Source organism: Oncorhynchus mykiss, chromosome 31 (assembly GCF_013265735.2).
Source record: "Oncorhynchus mykiss isolate Arlee chromosome 31, USDA_OmykA_1.1, whole genome shotgun sequence".
Taxonomy (NCBI): domain Eukaryota; kingdom Metazoa; phylum Chordata; class Actinopteri; order Salmoniformes; family Salmonidae; genus Oncorhynchus; species Oncorhynchus mykiss.
The window spans coordinates 1,690,556-1,712,533 of record NC_050571.1 but is presented as its reverse complement, the minus strand read 5'-3'; the positions used below and the strand labels follow the sequence as shown (position 1 = coordinate 1,712,533).

At 47.1% G+C, this 21,978-nt stretch overlaps 1 protein-coding gene across 1 annotated transcript; it reads left to right on the top strand.

Annotated features, from left to right (window-relative positions):
- Positions 1-7,686: 7,686 nt before the first annotated feature.
- On the top strand, positions 7,687-17,057 carry LOC118946074 (probable alpha-ketoglutarate-dependent hypophosphite dioxygenase). The gene is made up of 8 exons (XM_036970471.1): positions 7,687-7,825; positions 7,915-7,991; positions 10,006-10,206; positions 11,963-12,260; positions 12,510-12,601; positions 12,995-13,134; positions 15,494-15,598; positions 15,950-17,057. The coding sequence occupies exons 3-8, from the start codon at positions 10,077-10,079 to the stop codon at positions 16,031-16,033; spliced, it is 849 nt and encodes a 282-aa protein (XP_036826366.1). The 5' UTR covers positions 7,687-7,825; positions 7,915-7,991; positions 10,006-10,076; the 3' UTR covers positions 16,034-17,057.
- Positions 17,058-21,978: the final 4,921 nt, after the last annotated feature.

The following is a 21,978-nucleotide window of genomic DNA, read 5'->3' as shown; positions in this document are numbered from 1 at the left end:
AAAGCCCTGCTACTAGACCCCTGGTGGAGGGGGTTATATGCCAGTGGGATAGCCTCCACAATAAAGCCCTGCTACTAGACCCCAGGTGGAGGGGGTTATATGCCAGTGGGATAGCCTCCACAATAAAACCCTGCTACTAGACCCCTGGTGGAGGGGGTTATATGCCAGTGGGATAGCCTCCACAATAAAGCCCTGCTACTAGACACCTGGTGGAGGGGGTTATGTGCCAGTGGGATAGCCTCCACAATAAAGCCCTGCTACTAGACCCCAGGTGGAGGGGGTTATATGCCAGTGGGATAGCCTCCACAATAAAGCCATGCTACTAGACCCCAGGTGGAGGGGGTTATATGCCAGTGGGATAGCCTCCACAATAAAGCCCTGCTACTAGACCCCTGGTGGAGGGGGTTATATGCCAGTGGGATAGCCTCCACAATAAAGCCCTGCTACTAGACCCCAGGTGGAGGGGGTTATATGCCAGTGGGATAGCCTCCACAATAAAGCCCTGCTACTAGACCCCTGGTGGAGGGGGTTATATGCCAGTGGGATAGCCTCCACAATAAAGCCCTGCTACTAGACCCCTGGTGGAGGGGGTTATATGCCAGTGGGATAGCCTCCACAATAAAGCCCTGCTACTAGACCCCTGGTGGAGGGGGTTAAATGCCAGTGGGATAGCCTCCATAATAAAGCCCTGCTACTAGACCCCTGGTGGAGGGGGTTATATGCCAGTGGGATAGCCTCCACAATAAAGCCCTGCTACTAGACCCCTGGTGGAGGGGGTTAAATGCCAGTGGGATAGCCTCCACAATAAAGCCCTGCTACTAGACCCCTGGTGGAGGGGGTTATATGCCAGTGGGATAGCCTCCACAATAAAGCCCTGCTACTAGACCCCTGGTGGAGGGGGTTATATGCCAGTGGGATAGCCTCCACAATAAAGCCCTGCTACTAGACCCCAGGTGGAGGGGGTTATATGTCAGTGGGATAGCCTCCACAATAAAGCCCTGCTACTAGACCCCAGGTGGAGGGGGTTATATGCCAGTGGGATAGCCTCCACAATTAAGCCCTGCTACTAGACCCCTGGTGGAGGGGGTTATATGCCAGTGGGATAGCCTCCACAATAAAGCCCTGCTACTAGACCCCTGGTGGAGGGGGTTATATGCCAGTGGGATAGCCTCCACAATAAAGCCCTGCTACTAGACCCCAGGTGGAGGGGGTTATATGCCAGTGGGATAGCCTCCACAATAAAGCCCTGCTACTAGACCCCAGGTGGAGGGGGTTATATGCCAGTGGGATAGCCTCCACAATAAAGCCCTGCTACTAGACCCCAGTTGGAGGGGGTTATATGCCAGTGGGATAGCCTCCACAATAAAGCCCTGCTACTAGACCCCAGGTGGAGGGGGTTATATGCCAGTGGGATAGCCTCCACAATAAAGCCCTGCTACTAGACCCCTGGTGGAGGGGGTTATATGCCAGTGGGATAGCCTCCACAATAAAGCCCTGCTACTAGACCCCTGGTGGAGGGGGTTATATGCCAGTGGGATAGCCTCCACAATAAAGCCCTGCTACTAGACCCCTGGTGGAGGGATATGCCAGTGGGATAGCCTCCACAATAAAGCCCTGCTACTAGACCCCTGGTGGAGGGGGTTATATGCCAGTGGGATAGCCTCCACAATAAAGCCCTGCTACTAGACCCCAGGTGGAGGGGGTTATATGCCAGTGGGATAGCCTCCACAATAAAACCCTGCTACTAGACCCCTGGTGGAGGGGGTTATATGCCAGTGGGATAGCCTCCACAATAAAGCCCTGCTACTAGACACCTGGTGGAGGGGGTTATGTGCCAGTGGGATAGCCTCCACAATAAAGCCCTGCTACTAGACCCCAGGTGGAGGGGGTTATATGCCAGTGGGATAGCCTCCACAATAAAGCCATGCTACTAGACCCCAGGTGGAGGGGGTTATATGCCAGTGGGATAGCCTCCACAATAAAGCCCTGCTACTAGACCCCTGGTGGAGGGGGTTATATGCCAGTGGGATAGCCTCCACAATAAAGCCCTGCTACTAGACCCCAGGTGGAGGGGGTTATATGCCAGTGGGATAGCCTCCACAATAAAGCCCTGCTACTAGACCCCTGGTGGAGGGGGTTATATGCCAGTGGGATAGCCTCCACAATAAAGCCCTGCTACTAGACCCCTGGTGGAGGGGGTTATATGCCAGTGGGATAGCCTCCACAATAAAGCCCTGCTACTAGACCCCTGGTGGAGGGGGTTAAATGCCAGTGGGATAGCCTCCATAATAAAGCCCTGCTACTAGACCCCTGGTGGAGGGGGTTATATGCCAGTGGGATAGCCTCCACAATAAAGCCCTGCTACTAGACCCCTGGTGGAGGGGGTTAAATGCCAGTGGGATAGCCTCCACAATAAAGCCCTGCTACTAGACCCCTGGTGGAGGGGGTTATATGCCAGTGGGATAGCCTCCACAATAAAGCCCTGCTACTAGACCCCAGGTGGAGGGGGTTATATGTCAGTGGGATAGCCTCCACAATAAAGCCCTGCTACTAGACCCCAGGTGGAGGGGGTTATATGCCAGTGGGATAGCCTCCACAATTAAGCCCTGCTACTAGACCCCTGGTGGAGGGGGTTATATGCCAGTGGGATAGCCTCCACAATAAAGCCCTGCTACTAGACCCCTGGTGGAGGGGGTTATATGCCAGTGGGATAGCCTCCACAATAAAGCCCTGCTACTAGACCCCAGGTGGAGGGGGTTATATGCCAGTGGGATAGCCTCCACAATAAAGCCCTGCTACTAGACCCCAGGTGGAGGGGGTTATATGCCAGTGGGATAGCCTCCACAATAAAGCCCTGCTACTAGACCCCAGGTGGAGGGGGTTATATGCCAGTGGGATAGCCTCCACAATAAAGCCCTGCTACTAGACCCCAGGTGGAGGGGGTTATATGCCAGTGGGATAGCCTCCACAATAAAGCCCTGCTACTAGACCCCTGGTGGAGGGGGTTATATGCCAGTGGGATAGCCTCCACAATAAAGCCCTGCTACTAGACCCCTGGTGGAGGGGGTTATATGCCAGTGGGATAGCCTCCACAATAAAGCCCTGCTACTAGACCCCTGGTGGAGGGGGTTATATGCCAGTGGGATAGCCTCCACAATAAAGCCCTGCTACTAGACCCCTGGTGGAGGGGGTTATATGCCAGTGGGATAGCCTCCACAATAAAGCCCTGCTACTAGACCCCAGGTGGAGGGGGTTATATGCCAGTGGGATAGCCTCCACAATAAAACCCTGCTACTAGACCCCTGGTGGAGGGGGTTATATGCCAGTGGGATAGCCTCCACAATAAAGCCCTGCTACTAGACCCCTGGTGGAGGGGGTTATGTGCCAGTGGGATAGCCTCCACAATAAAGCCCTGCTACTAGACCCCAGGTGGAGGGGGTTATATGCCAGTGGGATAGCCTCCACAATAAAGCCATGCTACTAGACCCCAGGTGGAGGGGGTTATATGCCAGTGGGATAGCCTCCACAATAAAGCCCTGCTACTAGACCCCTGGTGGAGGGGGTTATATGCCAGTGGGATAGCCTCCACAATAAAACCCTGCTACTAGACCCCAGGTGGAGGGGGTTATATGCCAGTGGGATAGCCTCCACAATAAAGCCTTGCTACTAGACCCCTAGTGGAGGGGGTTAAATGCCAGTGGGATAGCCTCCACAATAAAGCCCTGCTACTAGACCCCTGGTGGAGGGGGTTATATGCCAGTGGGATAGCCTCCACAATAAAACCCTGCTACTAGACCCCTAGTGGAGGGGGTTATATGCCAGTGGGATAGCCTCCACAATAAAGCCCTGCTACTAGACCCCTGGTGGAGGGGGTTAAATGCCAGAGGGATAGCCTCCACAATAAAGCCCTGCTACTAGACCCCTGGTGGAGGGGGTTATATGCCAGTGGGATAGCCTCCACAATAAAGCCCTGCTACTAGACCCCTGGTGGAGGGGGTTAAATGCCAGTGGGATAGCCTCCACAATAAAGCCCTGCTACTAGACCCCTGGTGGAGGGGGTTATATGCCAGTGGGATAGCCTCCACAATAAAACCCTGCTACTAGACCCCTAGTGGAGGGGGTTAAATGCCAGTGGGATAGCCTCCACAGTAAAGCCCTGCTACTAGACCCCTGGTGGAGGGGGTTATATGCCAGTGGGATAGCCTCCACAATAAAGCCCTGCTACTAGACCCCTGGTGGAGGGGGTTATATGCCAGTGGGATAGCCTCCACAATAAAGCCCTGCTACTAGACCCCTGGTGGAGGGGGTTATATGCCAGTGGGATAGCCTCCACAATAAAGCCCTGCTACTAGACCCCAGGTGGAGGGGGTTATATGCCAGTGGGATAGCCTCCACAATAAAACCCTGCTACTAGACCCCAGGTGGAGGGGGTTATATGCCAGTGGGATAGCCTCCACAATAAAGCCCTGCTACTAGACCCCTGGTGGAGGGGGTTATATGCCAGTGGGATAGCCTCCACAATAAAGCCCTGCTACTAGACCCCAGGTGGAGGGGGTTAAATGCCAGTGGGATAGCCTCCACAATAAAGCCCTGCTACTAGACCCCTGGTGGAGGGGGTTATATGCCAGTGGGATAGCCTCCACAATAAAGCCCTGCTACTAGACCCCTGGTGGAGGGGGTTATATGCCAGTGGGATAGCCTCCACAATAAAGCCCTGCTACTAGACCCCTGGTGGAGGGGGTTATATGCCAGTGGGATAGCCTCCACAATAAAACCCTGCTACTAGACCCCTAGTGGAGGGGGTTATATGCCAGTGGGATAGCCTCCACAATAAAGCCCTGCTACTAGACCCCAGGTGGAGGGGGTTATATGCCAGTGGGATAGCCTCCACAATAAAGCCCTGCTACTAGACCCCTGGTGGAGGGGGTTATATGCCAGTGGGATAGCCTCCACAATAAAGCCCTGCTACTAGACCCCAGGTGGAGGGGGTTATATGCCAGTGGGATAGCCTCCACAATAAAGCCCTGCTCCTAGACCCCTGGTGGAGGGGGTTATATGCCAGTGGGATAGCCTCCAAAATAAAACCCTGCTACTAGACCCCTAGTGGAGGGGGTTATATGCCAGTGGGATAGCCTCCACAATAAAGCCCTGCTACTAGACCCCTGGTGGAGGGGGTTATATGCCAGTGGGATAGCCTCCACAATAAAGCCCTGCTACTAGACCCCTAGTGGAGGGGGTTATATGCCAGTGGGATAGCCTCCACAATAAAGCCCTGCTACTAGACCCCTAGTGGAGGGGGTTATATGCCAGTGGGATAGCCTCCACAATAAAGCCCTGCTACTAGACCCCTGGTGGAGGGGGTTATATGCCAGTGGGATAGCCTCCACAATAAAACCCTGCTACTAGACCCCTGGTGGAGGGGGTTATATGCCAGTGGGATAGCCTCCACAATAAAGCCCTGCTACTAGACCCCTGGTGGAGGGGGTTATATGCCAGTGGGATAGCCTCCACAATAAAGCCCTGCTACTAGACCCCTGGTGGAGGGGGTTATATGCCAGTGGGATAGCCTCCACAATAAAGCCCTGCTACTAGACCCCTGGTGGAGGGGGTTATATGCCAGTGGGATAGCCTCCACAATAAAGCCCTGCTACTAGACCCCTGGTGGAGGGGGTTATATGCCAGTGGGATAGCCTCCACAATAAAGCCCTGCTACTAGACCCCTGGTGGAGGGGGTTATATGCCAGTGGGATAGCCTCCACAATAAAGCCCTGCTACTAGACCCCTGGTGGAGGGGGTTATATGCCAGTGGAATAGCCTCCACAATAAAGCCCTGCTGCTAGCTGGATATCCTGGATCCATTTAATGTACGTGCACAAAGATCTTTCCGGGCACAGGGCATGTAAACTTGTGATGCTCTTCAGAAGGAACTCGGAACTCCCGTTCTGTGAGCTTGTGTGGCCTACCACTTCGCCGCTGAGCCGTTGTTGCTCCTAGATGTTTACATTTCACTATAACAGCAGAAATTTGACAAACTGATTCTTTGGAAAGGTGTCATCGTGTGACGGAGACTGCATGGCTGTGTGATCAATTTTTATAACAGCTGTCAGAAGTTTTGTGATGTTTTATTCACTTGAATGCCACTGCTCCCTGTGTAACCCACAGGTTGCTAATGGCTGGGACAGGGTTAGGCCCCTAGGCAGCGCACCATTGTACAACACCAGACTGCCACATCTAGCAGGGTCAGGTTTAGTATCCATTGGGGTCAGCTTGGGGCGGAAAGGATATGTTTGGGACTTGGGCTTCCAAGTGTCTCTGTACGTTCCACACCTTACAGCGTCTTAAGAATGTCACATGACTGTCACCTGATGAGAGGTGCCTCGTGATGAACTCTAGAATGTCACATGACTGTCACCTGATGAGAGGTGCCACATGATGAACTCTAGAATGTCACATGACTCTCACCTGATGAGAGGTGCCACATGATGAACTACAGAATGTCACATGACTGTCACCTGATGAGAGGTGACTCATGATGAACTCTAGAATGTCACATGGCTGTCACCAGATGAGAGGTGACTCATGATGAACTCTAGAATGTCTCATGACTGTCACATGATGAGAGGTGACTCATGATGAACTCTAGAATGTCACATGACTTTGACCTGATGAGAGGTGACTCATGATGAACTCTAGAATGTCACATGACTGTCACATGATGAGAGGTGACTCATGATGAACTCTAGAATGTCACATGACTGTCACATGATGAGAGGTGACTCATGATGAACTCTAGAATGTCACATGACAGTCACCTGATGAGAGGTGCTACATGATGAACTCTACACCTGTACAGGCTTCCTTGATAATATGGAGTGTTTGTCTCAACTCTTCCTCTTTTTAAAGCTCTCCTTATTGTATTAGAATGGCATTCATCTTGTGTTTATTCTACACATTACTGTCTTAAGTATGTCACACGACTCACCTGATGAGAGCGGAAATTCAGTGTTTTGTTTATTTTCCAGGTAAGAGGGACATGTCATTCATTCATGGATGTGTCACCTTAACAATGCCCCTTTTTCTAAGAACCAAGTTCTGGAGAAGGAAGCAGAATAAATTGAGATGATAATAAATTGAGATTGAGATGATGGGAAACACTACAATGAGTCGGTATTTATCAAAAACCCTTCCTTCTAAATATGAAAGTCACTGAAGCCTACTCTTTGAATAAAAATAATTTTCTTCCAACATTGCACGTTGCCCTTACAACACTGAGTTCACTTCACACAGACTCCCAGAGCATCACCGTGTGATAATGAAGTGAGGAGGTGTGTTTAGATGAGTGTCTGGCTCTGAAATCCACTGACCAGTAGATGGGGCTATAGCAGGAGAAGCCAGAATCCAGCTCTGTGTACCAGCTACAGGAAAGTAGGCTGTATTTTTGTGTACGTTCCACACCTTATTGTGTCTTAAGACTGTCAGATTACTGTCAACTGATGAGAGGGGAAATTCATAGAGTTTGTACTTCCTCCTAATGAACTGTGTCTGAATGATGATGAATATGACCTAGGGAATGTCACCACGGCTCAGTCTTTCACCTGTACTGTCATTCTAGATGATTAACACCTGTAGTTTCCACCTGCGGCTCAGCCCTCCTGGCAGGACCGTATATAAGAGATCACACAGGTTGAGGTCTCCACATCACTGAGACTTCTACTACCACAGTTTCATACTGACCTACAGAGCCTCTGCTGTGACCATCATCCACACATCAGACCACCGTCCAGACAGACGGAGACATCTGAGACTCCGGCAGAAGCAGACAGAGGTATGGAGGAGAGCAAATAAGTATTGAAGACTTTGGTATGCTTTCATGGGCTTTAACCTCTCTCTCTCGCTCTCTCTCTCTCTCTCCAGCCTTTACAGGAGCAGTGGTAGGCTTTCGGACAGATCACACCAGGGGACAGTGGTTCTTCAAGTCTGACCCACTTCAGGTAAGATTCTCTTTTCATCAAAATGTTTTTTCTCTCCATAAGTTTCAGAGGAACGTCAATAAATATGTCTTGTCATAAATATGGACATGTTAAAAGATATCTAGTCAGGTTGTTTAACTTGCCTAACTGTGGTGAGAAGGTAATTCCATGTTGACTGCAGTAATAACATGTACCTTCCTTGACAAACACTGGAACCTGGACACACACACACCAGACAATTACAGGTCACTGAGGGCAGTGCAGAGCAGAGAAGGTGTTTCTGTTCTGTTTCTGTGTGTGTTTCAGTGTGTTTCAGTGTGTTTCTGTGTGTGTGTAAGGCCAATTTCGAGTTTTCATAACAATCGGTAATCGGTATTTTTGGACACCGATTATGGCCGATTGAACTCCAAGAAGAGACTGCGTGGCAGGCTGACTACCTGTCAGCAAGGAGCCAAGCTAAGTTGCAAGCTATCTTATAAAAAACAATCATTCTTAACATAATCACTAGTTAACTACACATAGTTGATGCTATTACTAGTTTATCTAGCTTGTCCTGCATTGCGTATAATCGATACGGTGCCTGTTAATTTATCATCGAATCACAGCCTACTTCGCCAAACGGGTGATTTAAGAAGCACATTCGCGAAAAAAGCACTTTCGTTGCACCAATGTGTACCTAGCCATAAACATCAACGCCTTTCTTAAAATCAATACTCAAGTATATATTTTTTAACATGCATATTTAGTTAATATTGCCTGCTAACATAAATGTATTTTAACAAGGGAAATTGTTTCACGTCTCTTGCGTTCTGTGAGACAGAGTCGGGGTATATGCAGCAGTTTGGGCCGCCTGGCTCGTTGCAAACTGTGTGAAGACCATCTTCCTGACAAAGACCATAATTAATTTGCCAGAATTGTACATAATTATGACATAAAGGTGAAGGTTGTGCAACAGCAATATTTAGACTGATGGATGCCACCCGTTAGATAAAACACGGAACGGAACAGCTTTATGTATGTATGCTTTCATGGGCTTTAACCTATCGCTCTCTCTCTCTGTCTCTCTCTCTCGGAACGGTTCCGTATTTCACTGAATGAATAAACCTTTTGTTTTGGAAATGATAGTTTCCGGATATGGTAGGCAGCAGCAGGCTCGTAAGCATTCATTCAAACAGCACTTTTCTGCATTTGCCAGCAGCTCTTCGCTGTGCTTCAAGCATTGAGCTGTTTATGACTTCAAGCCTATCGACTCCCGAGATTAGGCTGGCAATACTATAATGCCTATAAGAACATCCAATAGTCCCTTAGGGCTCTGGTTAACACAAGACCCCTTGTCTATTCCCTTAGGGCTCTGGTTAACATTAGACCCCCTGTCTATTCCCTTAGGGCTCTGGTTAACATGAGACCCCCTGTCTATTCCCTTAGGGCTCTGGTTAACATGAGACCCCCTGTCTATTCCCTTAGGGCTCCGGTTAACATGAGACCCCCTCTCTCATGTTGTGACTAACTCAGCCACCAGAATATGGTTTTCCCATTAAGCTGAAAAAGCTGATCAAGCAGCACCTCTTCTGACAGTGGTACAGCCGGACTCCATAAACAACCCAGAATACATGTGACGGGAATACCAGAGGGAGAAGGGAGAAAGAGAGTGAGGGAGAAAGAGAGCAAGAGAGAAAGAGAGAGAGAGAGAGAGAGAGAGAGAGAGGGAGAGGGACAGGGAGAGGGACAGGGACAGGGAGAGGGAGAGGGAGAGGGAGAGGGAGAGAGAGAGAGAGGGAGAGGGACAGGGAGAGAGAGAGAGAGAGAGAGAGCGAGAGAGAGAGGGAGAGGGACAGGGAGAGGGACAGGGACAGGGAGAGGGAGAGGGAGAGAGAGAGGGAGAGGGAGAGAGAGAGAGAGAGAGAGAGAGGGAGAGGGAGAGAAGCTGAGGTTTAAGAAGATAAACAGAAATACCTATGTTAGGACGACTGTTTATGGCCTGGGCACAACTCAAAGACACACTCCCTTTGTCTCTCTGTTCTCCCTCTCTTTCCAGGTTATAAAAACAGCCTTCACCCAGTGGAGTTGACACAGTCAGGACTGGCGTGTAGAGCAGCCAACCCAGAGATGAGTGTGTCAACGTGTCAGATGAAGGAACGTTACAACCAGCAGGGATTCCTCTCTGCTGTACCGGTCCTAGACGACACAGAGCTGAGGGAGGCCAGACAGGCCTTCAACCACCTGGAGAGAGAGTTCGGTGAGTGGAGGGGGACGAGGAGGAGGGGGGGGGGGGGTTAGGGTTAGAGGTCAATACATCTGTAATATCACCATGATTATGTTTTTATTTTATTTTACCTTTATGTAACAAGGCAGGTTCATATTTTCAATGATGGCCTAGGAACAGAAGGTTAACAGCCTTGTTTGTTCAACCTTTTATGGTTAAACATGTCCTTTAAATGGAATCTATTGAATGATATCTTCATCTGTCTATCTGTATTGAATTATATCTAACTCTGTCTATCTGTATTGAGCATATCTAACTCCGTCTACCTGTATTGAATTACATCTAACTCTGTCTATCTGTATTGAATTATATCTAACTCTGTCTATCTGTATTGAATTATATCTAACTCTGTCTACCTGTATTGAATTATATCTAACTCTGTCTATCTGTATTGAATTACATCTAACTCTGTCTACCTGTATTGAATTACATCTACCTCTGTCTATCTGTATTGAATTATATCTACCTTTGTCTATCTGTATTGAGCATATCTAACTCCGTCTACCTGTATTGGATGATATCTACCTGTGTCTATCTGTATTGAACATATCTAACTCCGTCTACCTGTATTGAACATTTCTACCTCTGTCTACCTGTGTCTATCTGTATTGAACATATCTAACTCCGTCTACCTGTATTGAACATTTCTACCTCTGTCTACCTGTATTGAATGATATCTACCTGTATCGACATGTACGTAATAATATCTACCTCTGTAGCATATCTAACTCCGTCTACCTGTATTGGATGATATCTACCTGTGTCTATCTGTATTGAACATATCTAACTCCGTCTACCTGTATTGAACATTTCTACCTCTGTCTACCTGTGTCTATCTGTATTGAACATATCTAACTCCGTCTACCTGTATTGAACATTTCTACCTCTGTCTACCTGTATTGAATGATATCTACCTGTATCGACATGTACGTAATAATATCTACCTCTGTCTACCTGTATTGAATGATATCTACCTGTATCGACATGTACGTAATGATATCTACCTGTGTCTACCTGTATTGAATGATAACGACCTGTCTCTACATGTGTTGAATGATATCTGCCTGTATTGAATGATATCTACCTGTATTGAACATATCTACCCGTGTCTACCTGTATTGCATGATATCAACCTGTCTCTACATGTGTTGAATTACATCTAACTCTGTCTACCTGTATTGAATCACATCTAACTCTGTCTACCTGTATTGAACATTTTTACCTCTGTCTACCTGTATTGAACATATCTACCTCTGTCTATCTGTATTGAATTACATCTAACTCTGTCTGCCGGTATTAAACATATCTAACTCTGTCTATCTGCATTGAATTACATCTAACTCTGTCTACCTGTATTGAACAGATCTACCTCTGTCTACCTGTATTGAATGATATCTATCTGTATTGAATGATATCTACCTGTATACAATTATATCTATCTGTATTGAATGATATCTATATGTATCTACCTTTATTGAATGATATCTACCTGTATTGAATGATATCTACCTGTTTTGAATGATATCTACCTGTATTGAATGATATCTACCTGTATTGAATGATATCTACCTGTATTGAATGATACCTATCTGTATTGAATAATATCTACCTTTGTCTACCTGTAATGAATGATACCTACCTGTATTGAATGATATCTATCTGTATCTCCCTGTATTGAATTATATCTACCTGTATTGACTGATATCTACCTGTGTCTACCTGACTTCAGGTAAGGAGTATACCCAGTACAGTCTCCACAATGTGCACCTGCAGTACCCCTGGGTGATGGGCCTGGCCAAACACCCCCACATCCTACAGGTGGTACAGTCCATCCTGGGCTCTGATGTCATCCTGCTAGACTCACGCTTCATCTGCAAGTACCCAACAACCCCCACACCCCACCCCACAGCCACACAGGCAGGAAATGATGCCATCACTCTGACCAGTGAGGAGGAAGTGAGGTCATCAGAGAAGGACCAGCAGAGTGAGACTGGACTGCCCTTCGTGGCCTGGCACCAGGATATGAGGTGAGTACATCACTAATACTTCTACAGCTACATTATTATTACAATACTAATACTACTGTTAGTTACAAGTATCTCAAAAATAGTAAAATACTACTAGAGTACTACTACCGCTACCAATACTGCTTGTAGTACTGTTACTACAACTACTACAGTAGTACTACAATATTACTACTGCTACACCACTCCTACTACTACAGTAAGTTTTGAGTAATAACAAGTATTTACTCAGCAGCTGTCTGATTCCTCCAGGTACTGGGGAATAGCTGGGGGTCCAGTCCTGTCGGTGTGGCTGGCTCTAGACGACTCACTGGCAGAAAACGGAGCCCTGAAGGTCATCCCAGGTATTGCAGCTCCCCTGACCACCTAAAACTCACCAAATCATTTAGTTTCCAGAAACGGCCAGTTCAGTTCTAATTGGTGCCACAACTAGATAAATAAATACTTAAATGTCTCCTCAAAATATTTATCTGCATTTAGCCAGGTACAGTTAATGTTCTGAACGCCTCTTTCTGTCATTCTAGCATGACATGACTGCAGTAAATGACTGTGATAAGATGTCCTTTCATAGACAAACAGAAGACTAGAGTCTGTGTGGTTAGTAAAGTGTTCACTCTCCTCTCCTCTCCTCTCCTCTCCTCTCCTCTCCTCTCCTCTCCTCTCCTCTCCTCTCCTCTCCTCTCCTCTCCTCTCCTCTCCTCTCCTCTCCCCCTCCCCTCTTCCCCCTCCTCCTCCAGGAAGCCACTGCTCTGGCATGCTGCCCCACCAACTCGCCTCCCGCCCCGGAAACATGCTGTCAGTCAACCAGGAGATCCCTGAGGAGCTGGTGCAAACGGATAGCGCTCTACTCTGCCCCCTGCTGGCTGGGCAGATGTCTGTAAGTCACACTGCCCCCCTACTGGGGGTTCTTGTCTTTTTAAGAACAACAAATGTCAGCAAACAGACATTCTGTATTACAGTGAGCTTCCCATACCAAGTCCTACTGGGCATTCTGTATTACAGGGAGCTTCCCATACCAAGTCCTACTGGACATTCTGTATTACAGGGAGCTTCCCATACCAAGTCCTACTGGACATTCTGTATTACAGGGAGCTTCCCATACCAAATCCTACTGGGCATTCTGTATTACAGGGAGCTTCCCATCCCAGGTCCTACTAGACATTCTGTATTACAGGGAGCTTCCCATCCCAGGTCCTACTGGACATTCTGTATTACAGGGAGCTTCCCATCCCAGGTCCTACTAGACATTCTGTATTACAGGGAGCTTCCCATCCCAAATCCTACTGGACATTCTGTATTACAGGGAGCTTCCCATCCCAGGTCCTACTAGACATTCTGTATTACAGGGAGCTTCCCATCCCAGGTCCTACTAGACATTCTGTATTACAGGGAGCTTCCCATACCAAGTCCTACTGGGCATTCTGTATTACAGGGAGCTTCCCATACCAAGTCCTACTGGACATTCTGTATTACAGGGAGCTTCCCATCCCAGGTCCTACTAGACATTCTGTATTACAGTGAGCTTCCCATCCCAAGTCCTACTGGACATTCTGTATTACAGGGAGCTTCCCATCCCAGGTCCTACTGGGCATTCTGTATTACAGGGAGCTTCCCATCCCAGGTCCTACTAGACATTCTGTATTACAGGGAGCTTCCCATACCAAGTCCTACTGGACATTCTGTATTACAGGGAGCTTCCCATCCCAGGTCCTACTGGGCATTCTGTATTACAGTGAGCTTCCCATCCCAGGTCCTACTAGACATTCTGTATTACAGGGAGCTTCTCATCCCAAATCCTACTGGACATTCTGTATTACAAGGAGCTTCCCATCCCAGGTCCTACTGGGCATTCTGTATTACAGGGAGCTTCCCATCCCAAATCCTACTGGGCATTCTGTATTACAGTTAGCTTCCCATACCAAGTCCTACTGGGCATTCTGTATTACAGTGAGCTTCCCATCCCAGGTCCTACTAGACATTCTGTATTACAGGGAGCTTCCCATCCCAGGTCCTACTAGACATTCTGTATTACAGTTAGCTTCCCATACCAAGTCCTACTGGGCATTCTGTATTACAGTGAGCTTCCCATCCCAGGTCCTACTAGACATTCTGTATTACAGGGAGCTTCCCATACCAAGTCCTACTGGGCATTCTGTATTACAGGGAGCTTCCCATCCCAGGTCCTACTGGGCATTCTGTATTACAGGGAGCTTCCCATCCCAGGTCCTACTAGACATTCAGTATTACAGTGAGCTTCCCATCCCAGGTCCTACTGGACATTCTGTATTACAGGGAGCTTCCCATCCCAGGTCCTACTAGACATTCTGTATTACAGGGAGCTTCCCATCCCAGGTCCTACTAGACATTCTGTATTACAGGGAGCTTCCCATCCCAGGTCCTACTAGACATTCTGTATTACATGGAGCTTCCCATCCCAGGTCCTACTAGACATTATGTATTACAGGGAGCTTCCCATCCCAGTTCCTACTAGACATTATGTATTACAGGGAGCTTCCCATACCAAGTCCTACTAGACATTCTGTATTACAGAGAGCTTCCCATACCAAGTCCTACTGGACATTCTGTATTACAGTGAGCTTCCCATCCCAAATCCTACTGGGCATTCTGTATTACAGGGAGCTTCCCATCCCAGGTCCTACTAGACATTCTGTATTACAGAGAGCTTCCCATACCAAGTCCTACTGGACATTCTGTATTACAGTGAGCTTCCCATCCCAAATCCTACTGGGCATTCTGTATTACAGGGAGCTTCCCATCCCAGGTCCTACTAGACATTCTGTATTACAGAGAGCTTCCCATACCAAGTCCTACTGGACATTCTGTATTACAGGGAGCTACCCATCCCAAATCCTACTGGACATTCCTTATTACAGGGAGCTTCCCATCCCAGGTCCTACTAGACATTCTGTATTACAGGGAGCTTCCCATCCCAGGTCCTACTAGACATTCTGTATTACAGGGAGCTTCCCATACCAAGTCCTACTGGACATTCTGTATTACAGGGAGCTTCCCATCCCAAATCCTACTGGACATTCTGTATTACAGGGAGCTTCCCATCCCAGGTCGTACTAGACATTCTGTATTACAGGGAAATACACTCTATTCTCTGTTCTTCTACAACTATATTGTGTATCTCACTAATTGTGCTGTACAAACAATAAGAATTAAGGTGCCATTTGGGATTGTGACTTGATGTTGATGGTTAACCCAATCAGATCCATGATGGGTTCCTGGTCCACGCCAGTGACCCCAACACATCCCAGAAGAGACGCTGTGGCTTCGTGATCCGATACGTCCCTACCTGTGCCTACCCTATACAGGTGAGAACTACTGTAGATATGTCTCTACCTGTATCTACCCTATACAGGTGAGAACTACTGTAGATATGTCTCTACCTGTATCTACCCTATACAGGTGAGAACTACTGTAGATATGTCTCTACCTGTATCTACTCTATACAGGTGAGAACTACTGTACATATGTATCCACCTGTCTCTACCCTTTACAGGTGAGAACTACTGTAGATATGTATCTACCTGTATCTACCCTATACAGGTGAGAACTACTGTACATATGTCTCTACCTGTCTCTACCCTTTACAGGTGAGAACTACTGTAGATATGTCTCTACCTGTGTCTACCCTATGTTTCTCTCAATCTCTCTCTCTGCAGGACCCAGACCGTCCCAGGCGTTTCCATGCTACAGTGATGGCCAGTGGATCAGACCAGTTCAGCCACTTCTCCACCTTGCTGTGATGAGCCTTACAGCACAACTACAACCATATCCATAGAGATACCATTACCGTATTACTGTCTGATACTTAGAGGAACCTAATGATACTGTATTCACCTTGATGACTTACTGCAGTGTTCACCTTGATGACTTACTGCTGTGTTCACCTTGATGACTTACTGCTGTGTTTACCTTGATGACTTACTGCTGTGTTCACCTTGATGACTTACTGCTGTGTTCACCTTGATGACTTACTGCAGTGTTCACCTTGATGACTTACTGCTGTATTCACCTTGATGACTTACTGCTGTATTCACCTTGATGACTTACTGCTGTGTTTACCTTGATGACTTACTGCTGTGTTCACCTTGATGACTTACTGCTGTGTTCACCTTGATGACTTACTGCTGTATTCACCTTGATGACTTACTGCTGTATTCACCTTGATGACTTACTGCTGTGTTCACCTTGATGACTTACTGCTGTGTTCACCTTGATGACTTTCTGCTGTGTTCACCTTGATGACTTACTGCTGTGTTCACCTTGATGACTTACTGCTGTGTTCACCTTGATGATATCGGATGAACGGTTTAAAAATCACTTTTTGTACATAGCCCCCCATATTAGGAGACCAAAAGTACTGGGACAAATGAACTTCTATGTATTAAAGTAGTCAAAAGTTTAGTATTTGGTCCCATGTTCATAGCACACATTAACTATATCAATCTTGTGACTCTACAAACTTGTTGGATGCATTTGTTGTTTGTTTTGGTTGAGTTTCAGATTATTTTAGAATAGAAATGTTGAATAATGGAGGATTAGAATCGACTATGTTTCTAAACACTTCTACATTAACGTGGATGTTATCATGATTACGGATAATCCTGAATGAATCTTGATTAATGATGAGTGAGAACCTTACAGACAAAAACATCATACTCTCCAAAAATGCTAACCTCCCCTGTTAATGTAATGGTGAGAGGTTAGCATGTCTTGGGGGTATGATATAAAATGCTAACCTCCCCTGTTAATGTAATGGTGAGAGGTTAGCATGTCTTGGGGGTATGATATAAAATGCTAACCTCCCCTGTTAATGTAATGGTGAGAGGTTAGCATGTCTTGGGGGTATGATATAAAATGCTAACCTCCCCTGTTAATGTAATGGTGAGAGGTTAGCATGTCTTGGGGGTATGATATACAATGCTAACCTCTGTTTTCGGGGTAACTTTTTTTACTTTCTCCCTCGTCATTATTCATTCAGGACTATATGTCGTCATGGTAACGTCCATGTAGAAGTGTTTAGAACCGTACAGCATGTGTCACTGTCCCAATACCGGTGGAGCTCACAGTATCTGGGTTGGACTGGGTCGGGCTGGGTTGGACTGGGTTGGACTTGAGTCTATCTCCTGTTTCTGTAGAGTGAACCAGAACGGCCCATAGGGCAGGAGACCATCTCCTGTTTCTGTAGAGTGAACCAGAACGGCCCGTAGGGCAGGAGTCCATCTCCTGTTTCTGTAGAGTGAACCAGAACGGCCCATAGGGCAGGAGTCCATCTCCTGTTTCTGTAGAGTGGACCAGAACAGCCCATAGGGCAGGAGTCCATCTCCTGTTTCTGTAGAGTGAACCAGAACGGCCCATAGGGCAGGAGTCCATCTCCTGTTTCTGTAGAGTGGACCAGAACGGCCCATAGGGCAGGAGTCCATCTCTTGTTTCTGTAGAGTGAACCAGAACGGCCCATAGGGCAGGAGTCCATCTCCTGTTTCTGTAGAGTGAACCAGAACGGCCTGTAGGGCAGGAGTCCATCTCCTGTTTCTGTAGAGTGAACCAGAACGGCCCATAGGGCAGGAGTCCATCTCCTGTTTCTGTAGAGTGAACCAGAACGGCCTGTAGGGCAGGAGTCCATCTCTTGTTTCTGTAGAGTGAACCAGAATGGCCCATAGGGCAGGAGTCCATCTCCTGTTTCTGTAGAGTGGACCAGAACGGCCCATAGGGCAGGAGTCCATCTCCTGTTTCTGTAGAGTGAACCAGAACGGCCCGTAGGGAAGGAGTCCATCTCCTGTTTCTGTAGAGTGGACCAGAACGGCCCATAGGGCAGGAGTCCATCTCCTGTTTCTGTAGAGTGAACAAAAAGGCGAGCCACTCTGAAGGTGACCTGAGCTGACCTGTTATTTTAGTGCATTGATAATGATAATAATTACATGTATAAAATGTGAATGGAGGACTAATTAAATGCTGTATGAACATGTAAGCTAATGTATCTGGGACTTCATGCTATATTACCTCTTCATGTGTCGTATTGTGATTTACGTGTTGAATAAACCATCTCACTATACACTGGCATCTTTCTATGTGGAACTTGGTGGGCCTTACTTTGTATCAAACTATGTTTCATTTGTAAAAGATTCTGGGATTGGGATTTTAACCAGTTGAATGAAAGGGCAACATGTAGATTTCCACCTAAATAAACTTACCCAAACATCATTATTTTTCACGAGGAGGCTACAAACAATAACGGGTGATGCTGCGTAGCTTTAGAAAGGTCTGGAAATCCCCTTCCTGTAACGCTCCGGGTGTCGTGGGTGTGGAGTCAGACGCAGGAAACAGAGAGTGCGAGGTAGTGCTATTTAATGTCCAAAAAACGCAACACAGGGTGCTCACAACCAAAATATACGACCAGGAACAAACACGCTCCTCTACATACAAAACAGAAGGTCACAATAATCAATCCCTCACAAAGAACCAGGCGGGCCGGCTGACTAATAAAGCCTCACTAATTATACTCAACTCAAAACAGGTGTACTCAATAAACACATAAGGAGGGGGAGGAAAGAATCAGTGGCAGCTAGTAGGCCGGCGACGACGACCGCCGAGCGCCACCCGAACGGGAAGGGGAGCCACCGTCGGTCGAAGTCGTGACACTTCCTGGTTAAAATAGTTAGAAATTGCTGATGTACATTGTACAAATATTATGAAAATCATAGATTTTTTCAGATTCAACAAAACTGGGGCAATAGGGCTTGAAATGATGGATATTATTTCTAAATATAGTAACAATCAAATGATAAACGACTTGCTAAAGTTTTCACATTTCTTATAACTAAAATAAATATGATCAAACTTAGTGACAGTACAATATTAGCACGTTTGGGAGTCCCATAGGGCGGAACACAATTGGCCCAGCATCGTCCGGGTTTGGCCGGTGTAGACCGTCATTGTAATTAAGAATTTGTTCTTAACTGACTTGCCTAGTTCACATGAACCCTAACAGTGTTACATTTAAAATTGGGCCAGTGTCTATACGGTCCAAACTTTTGAGTGTTAAATTAACACTGTACTCAGTGCTGATGCTGTTACACTTTGTCTGTGTTAGGGCATTAACACTTTCAGTGTTATGTAATAACACCTCATATAGTAGTTTTAACACCAGGAAGTGTTTATTGTTTACCCCAATGGAGTTCTACAATAACACCTCATATAGTAGTTTTAAACACTACATCAAGAGGTCCGTATTTCTTGACAAGGTCAATGTTGAGTTAAGGACATTACAAACTACACTCACAAGTCTTTATTGCTACATGCTCTTATGTAAACATTTAAGACATCAGAACCGGCAGCAGACATTATAAATGTAAATTAGCGCAAGCATATCCAGCTAAACTGATACAACACTGCCTCTCACGGGTGGCCAAAAATAACAATTTGAAAGCCATGCCCCCAATAAGGCACACCTGGAGTATAATTTCCCGGTGTGCATTGCCTTTTCCAGTGAATTGTATTGTTACCACTGATCTGTATGTGTCAGTGATAGTGATAGAGACATGTATGTTGAATTTGCTAATTTTCAGTCCTGTGGACTTCACCAAGGGAGTTCCTAATGTAGGCAAATGTTATCAATAAAATGTAACCGTTAATGATAATACATCACATACATTGAGTGTGCAAAATATTAAGAACACTTACTCTTTCCATGACAAATCACATCAAATCAATTCACATTTTATTTATTACATACACATGGTTAGTGCTAAATACGGCTGCTAGAATCCTGACTACAACCAAAACATTTGATCATATTACTCCAGTGCTAGCCTCCATACACTGGCTTCCTGTCAAGGCTAGGGCTGATTTCAAGGTTTTACTGCTAACCTACAAAGCAGTACATGGGCTTGCTCCTACCTATCTTTCCGATTTGGTCCTGCCGTACATACCTACACGTACGCTACGGTCACAAGACGCAGGCCTCCTAATTGTCCCTAGAATTTCTAAGCAAACAGGTGGAGGCAGGGCTTTCTCCTACAGAGCTCCATTTTTATGGAATGGTCTGCCTACCCATGTGAGAGACGCAGACTCGGTCTCAACCTTTAAGTCTTTACTGAAGACTCATCTCTATATCTCTATATCTCTATATGATTGAGTGTAGTCTGGCCCAGGAGTGTAAAGGTGAACGGAAAGGCTCTGGAGCAACGAACCGCCCTTGCTGTCTCTGCCTGGCCTGTTCCCCTCTTTCCACTGGGATTCTCTGCCTCTAACCCTATTACAGGGGCTGAGTCACTGGCTTACTAGGGCTCTTTCATACCGTCCCTAGGAGGGGTGCGTCACTTGAGTGGGTTGAGTCACTGATGTGATCTTCCTGTCTGGGTTGGCGCCCCCCCCTTGGGTTGTGCCGTGGCGGAGGTCTTTGTGGGCTATACTCGGCCTTGTCTCAGGATGGTAAGTTGGTGGTTGAAGATATCCCTCTAGTGGTGTGGGGGCTGTGCTTTGCCAAAGTGGGTGGGGTTATATCCTGCCTGTTTGGCCCTGTCCGGGGGTGTCCTCGGATGGGGCCACAGTTTCTCCTGACCCCTTCTGTCTCAGCATTCAGTATTTATGCTGCAGTAGTTTATGTGTCGGGGGGCTAGGGTCAGGCTAGGGTCAGTTTGTTATATCTGGAGTACTTCTCCTGTCCTATCCGGTGTCCTGTGTGAATTTAAGTATGCTCTCTCAAATTCTCTCTTTCTCTCTTTCTTTCGCTCTCTCATAGGACCTGAGCCCTAGGACCATGCCTCAGGACTACCTGACATGATGACTCCTTGCTGTCCCCAGTCCACATGGCCGTGCTGCTGCTCCAGTTTCAACTGTTCTGCCTGTGATTATTATGTGATTATTATTATTTGACCATGCTGGTCATTTATGAACATTTGAACATCTTGGCCATGTTCTGTTATAATCTCCACCCGGCACAGCCAGAAGAGGACTGGCCACCCCTCATAGCCTGGTTCTCTAGGTTTCTTCCTAGGTTTTGGCCTTTCTAGGGAGTTTTTCCTAGCCACCGCCACCCCTTCACATGGTTTAAGAATAGGTAGACACATTCAGGTGACTGAGCCCCAGGTGACTGAGCCCCAGGTGACTGAGCCCCCAGGTGACTGAGCCCCAGGTGACTGAGCCCCAGGTGACTGAGCCCCCAGGTGACTGAGCCCCCAGGTGACTGAGCCCCCAGGTGACTGAGCCCCAGGTGACTGAGCCCCAGGTGACTGAGCCCCAGGTGACTGAGCCCCAGGTGACTGAGCCCCCAGGTGACTGAGCCCCAGGTGACTGAGCCCCCAGGTGACTGAGCCCCAGGTGACTGAGCCCCAGGTGACTGAGCCCCCAGGTGACTGAGCCCCAGCGGAGGGAAGAAATACAACTGCCAACACCAGAGACCAAAGGTATACATTCTAATAACACGTATATCACATAAGCATATTATGCAGACAAGACATCTTAATCATCTATGTTACCCAACTAATTCTGATTCATCCACCACAAGCCTTGTCTGGCAGCCAGACACTTCAGTCATTTACTGCCTTTTAAAAAAACATAGCAGATATGACTGACTTGCTTAAACAAATGTGGTTTCTACTGACAATTGAGATGTACAAACTATGGCAAAAGGCTACGACAAGTGGATAAGAGGCAATCCGAAATTTCGATTAAGACATTAATGAGCGAC

What these genes read in the sequence shown, in the direction of transcription:
- LOC118946074 (XM_036970471.1), top strand. Translation starts at nt 10,077, where the DNA reads ATGAGTGTGTCAACGTGTCAGATGAAGGAACGTTACAACCAGCAGGGA. An exon ending in AGCCCTGAAGGTCATCCCAG is followed by an intron (nt 12,602 to 12,994) that starts GTATTGCAGCTC and finishes CTCCTCCTCCAG; the next exon opens with GAAGCCACTGCTCTGGCATG. An exon ending in CCTGTGCCTACCCTATACAG is followed by an intron (nt 15,599 to 15,949) that starts GTGAGAACTACT and finishes CTCTCTCTGCAG; the next exon opens with GACCCAGACCGTCCCAGGCG.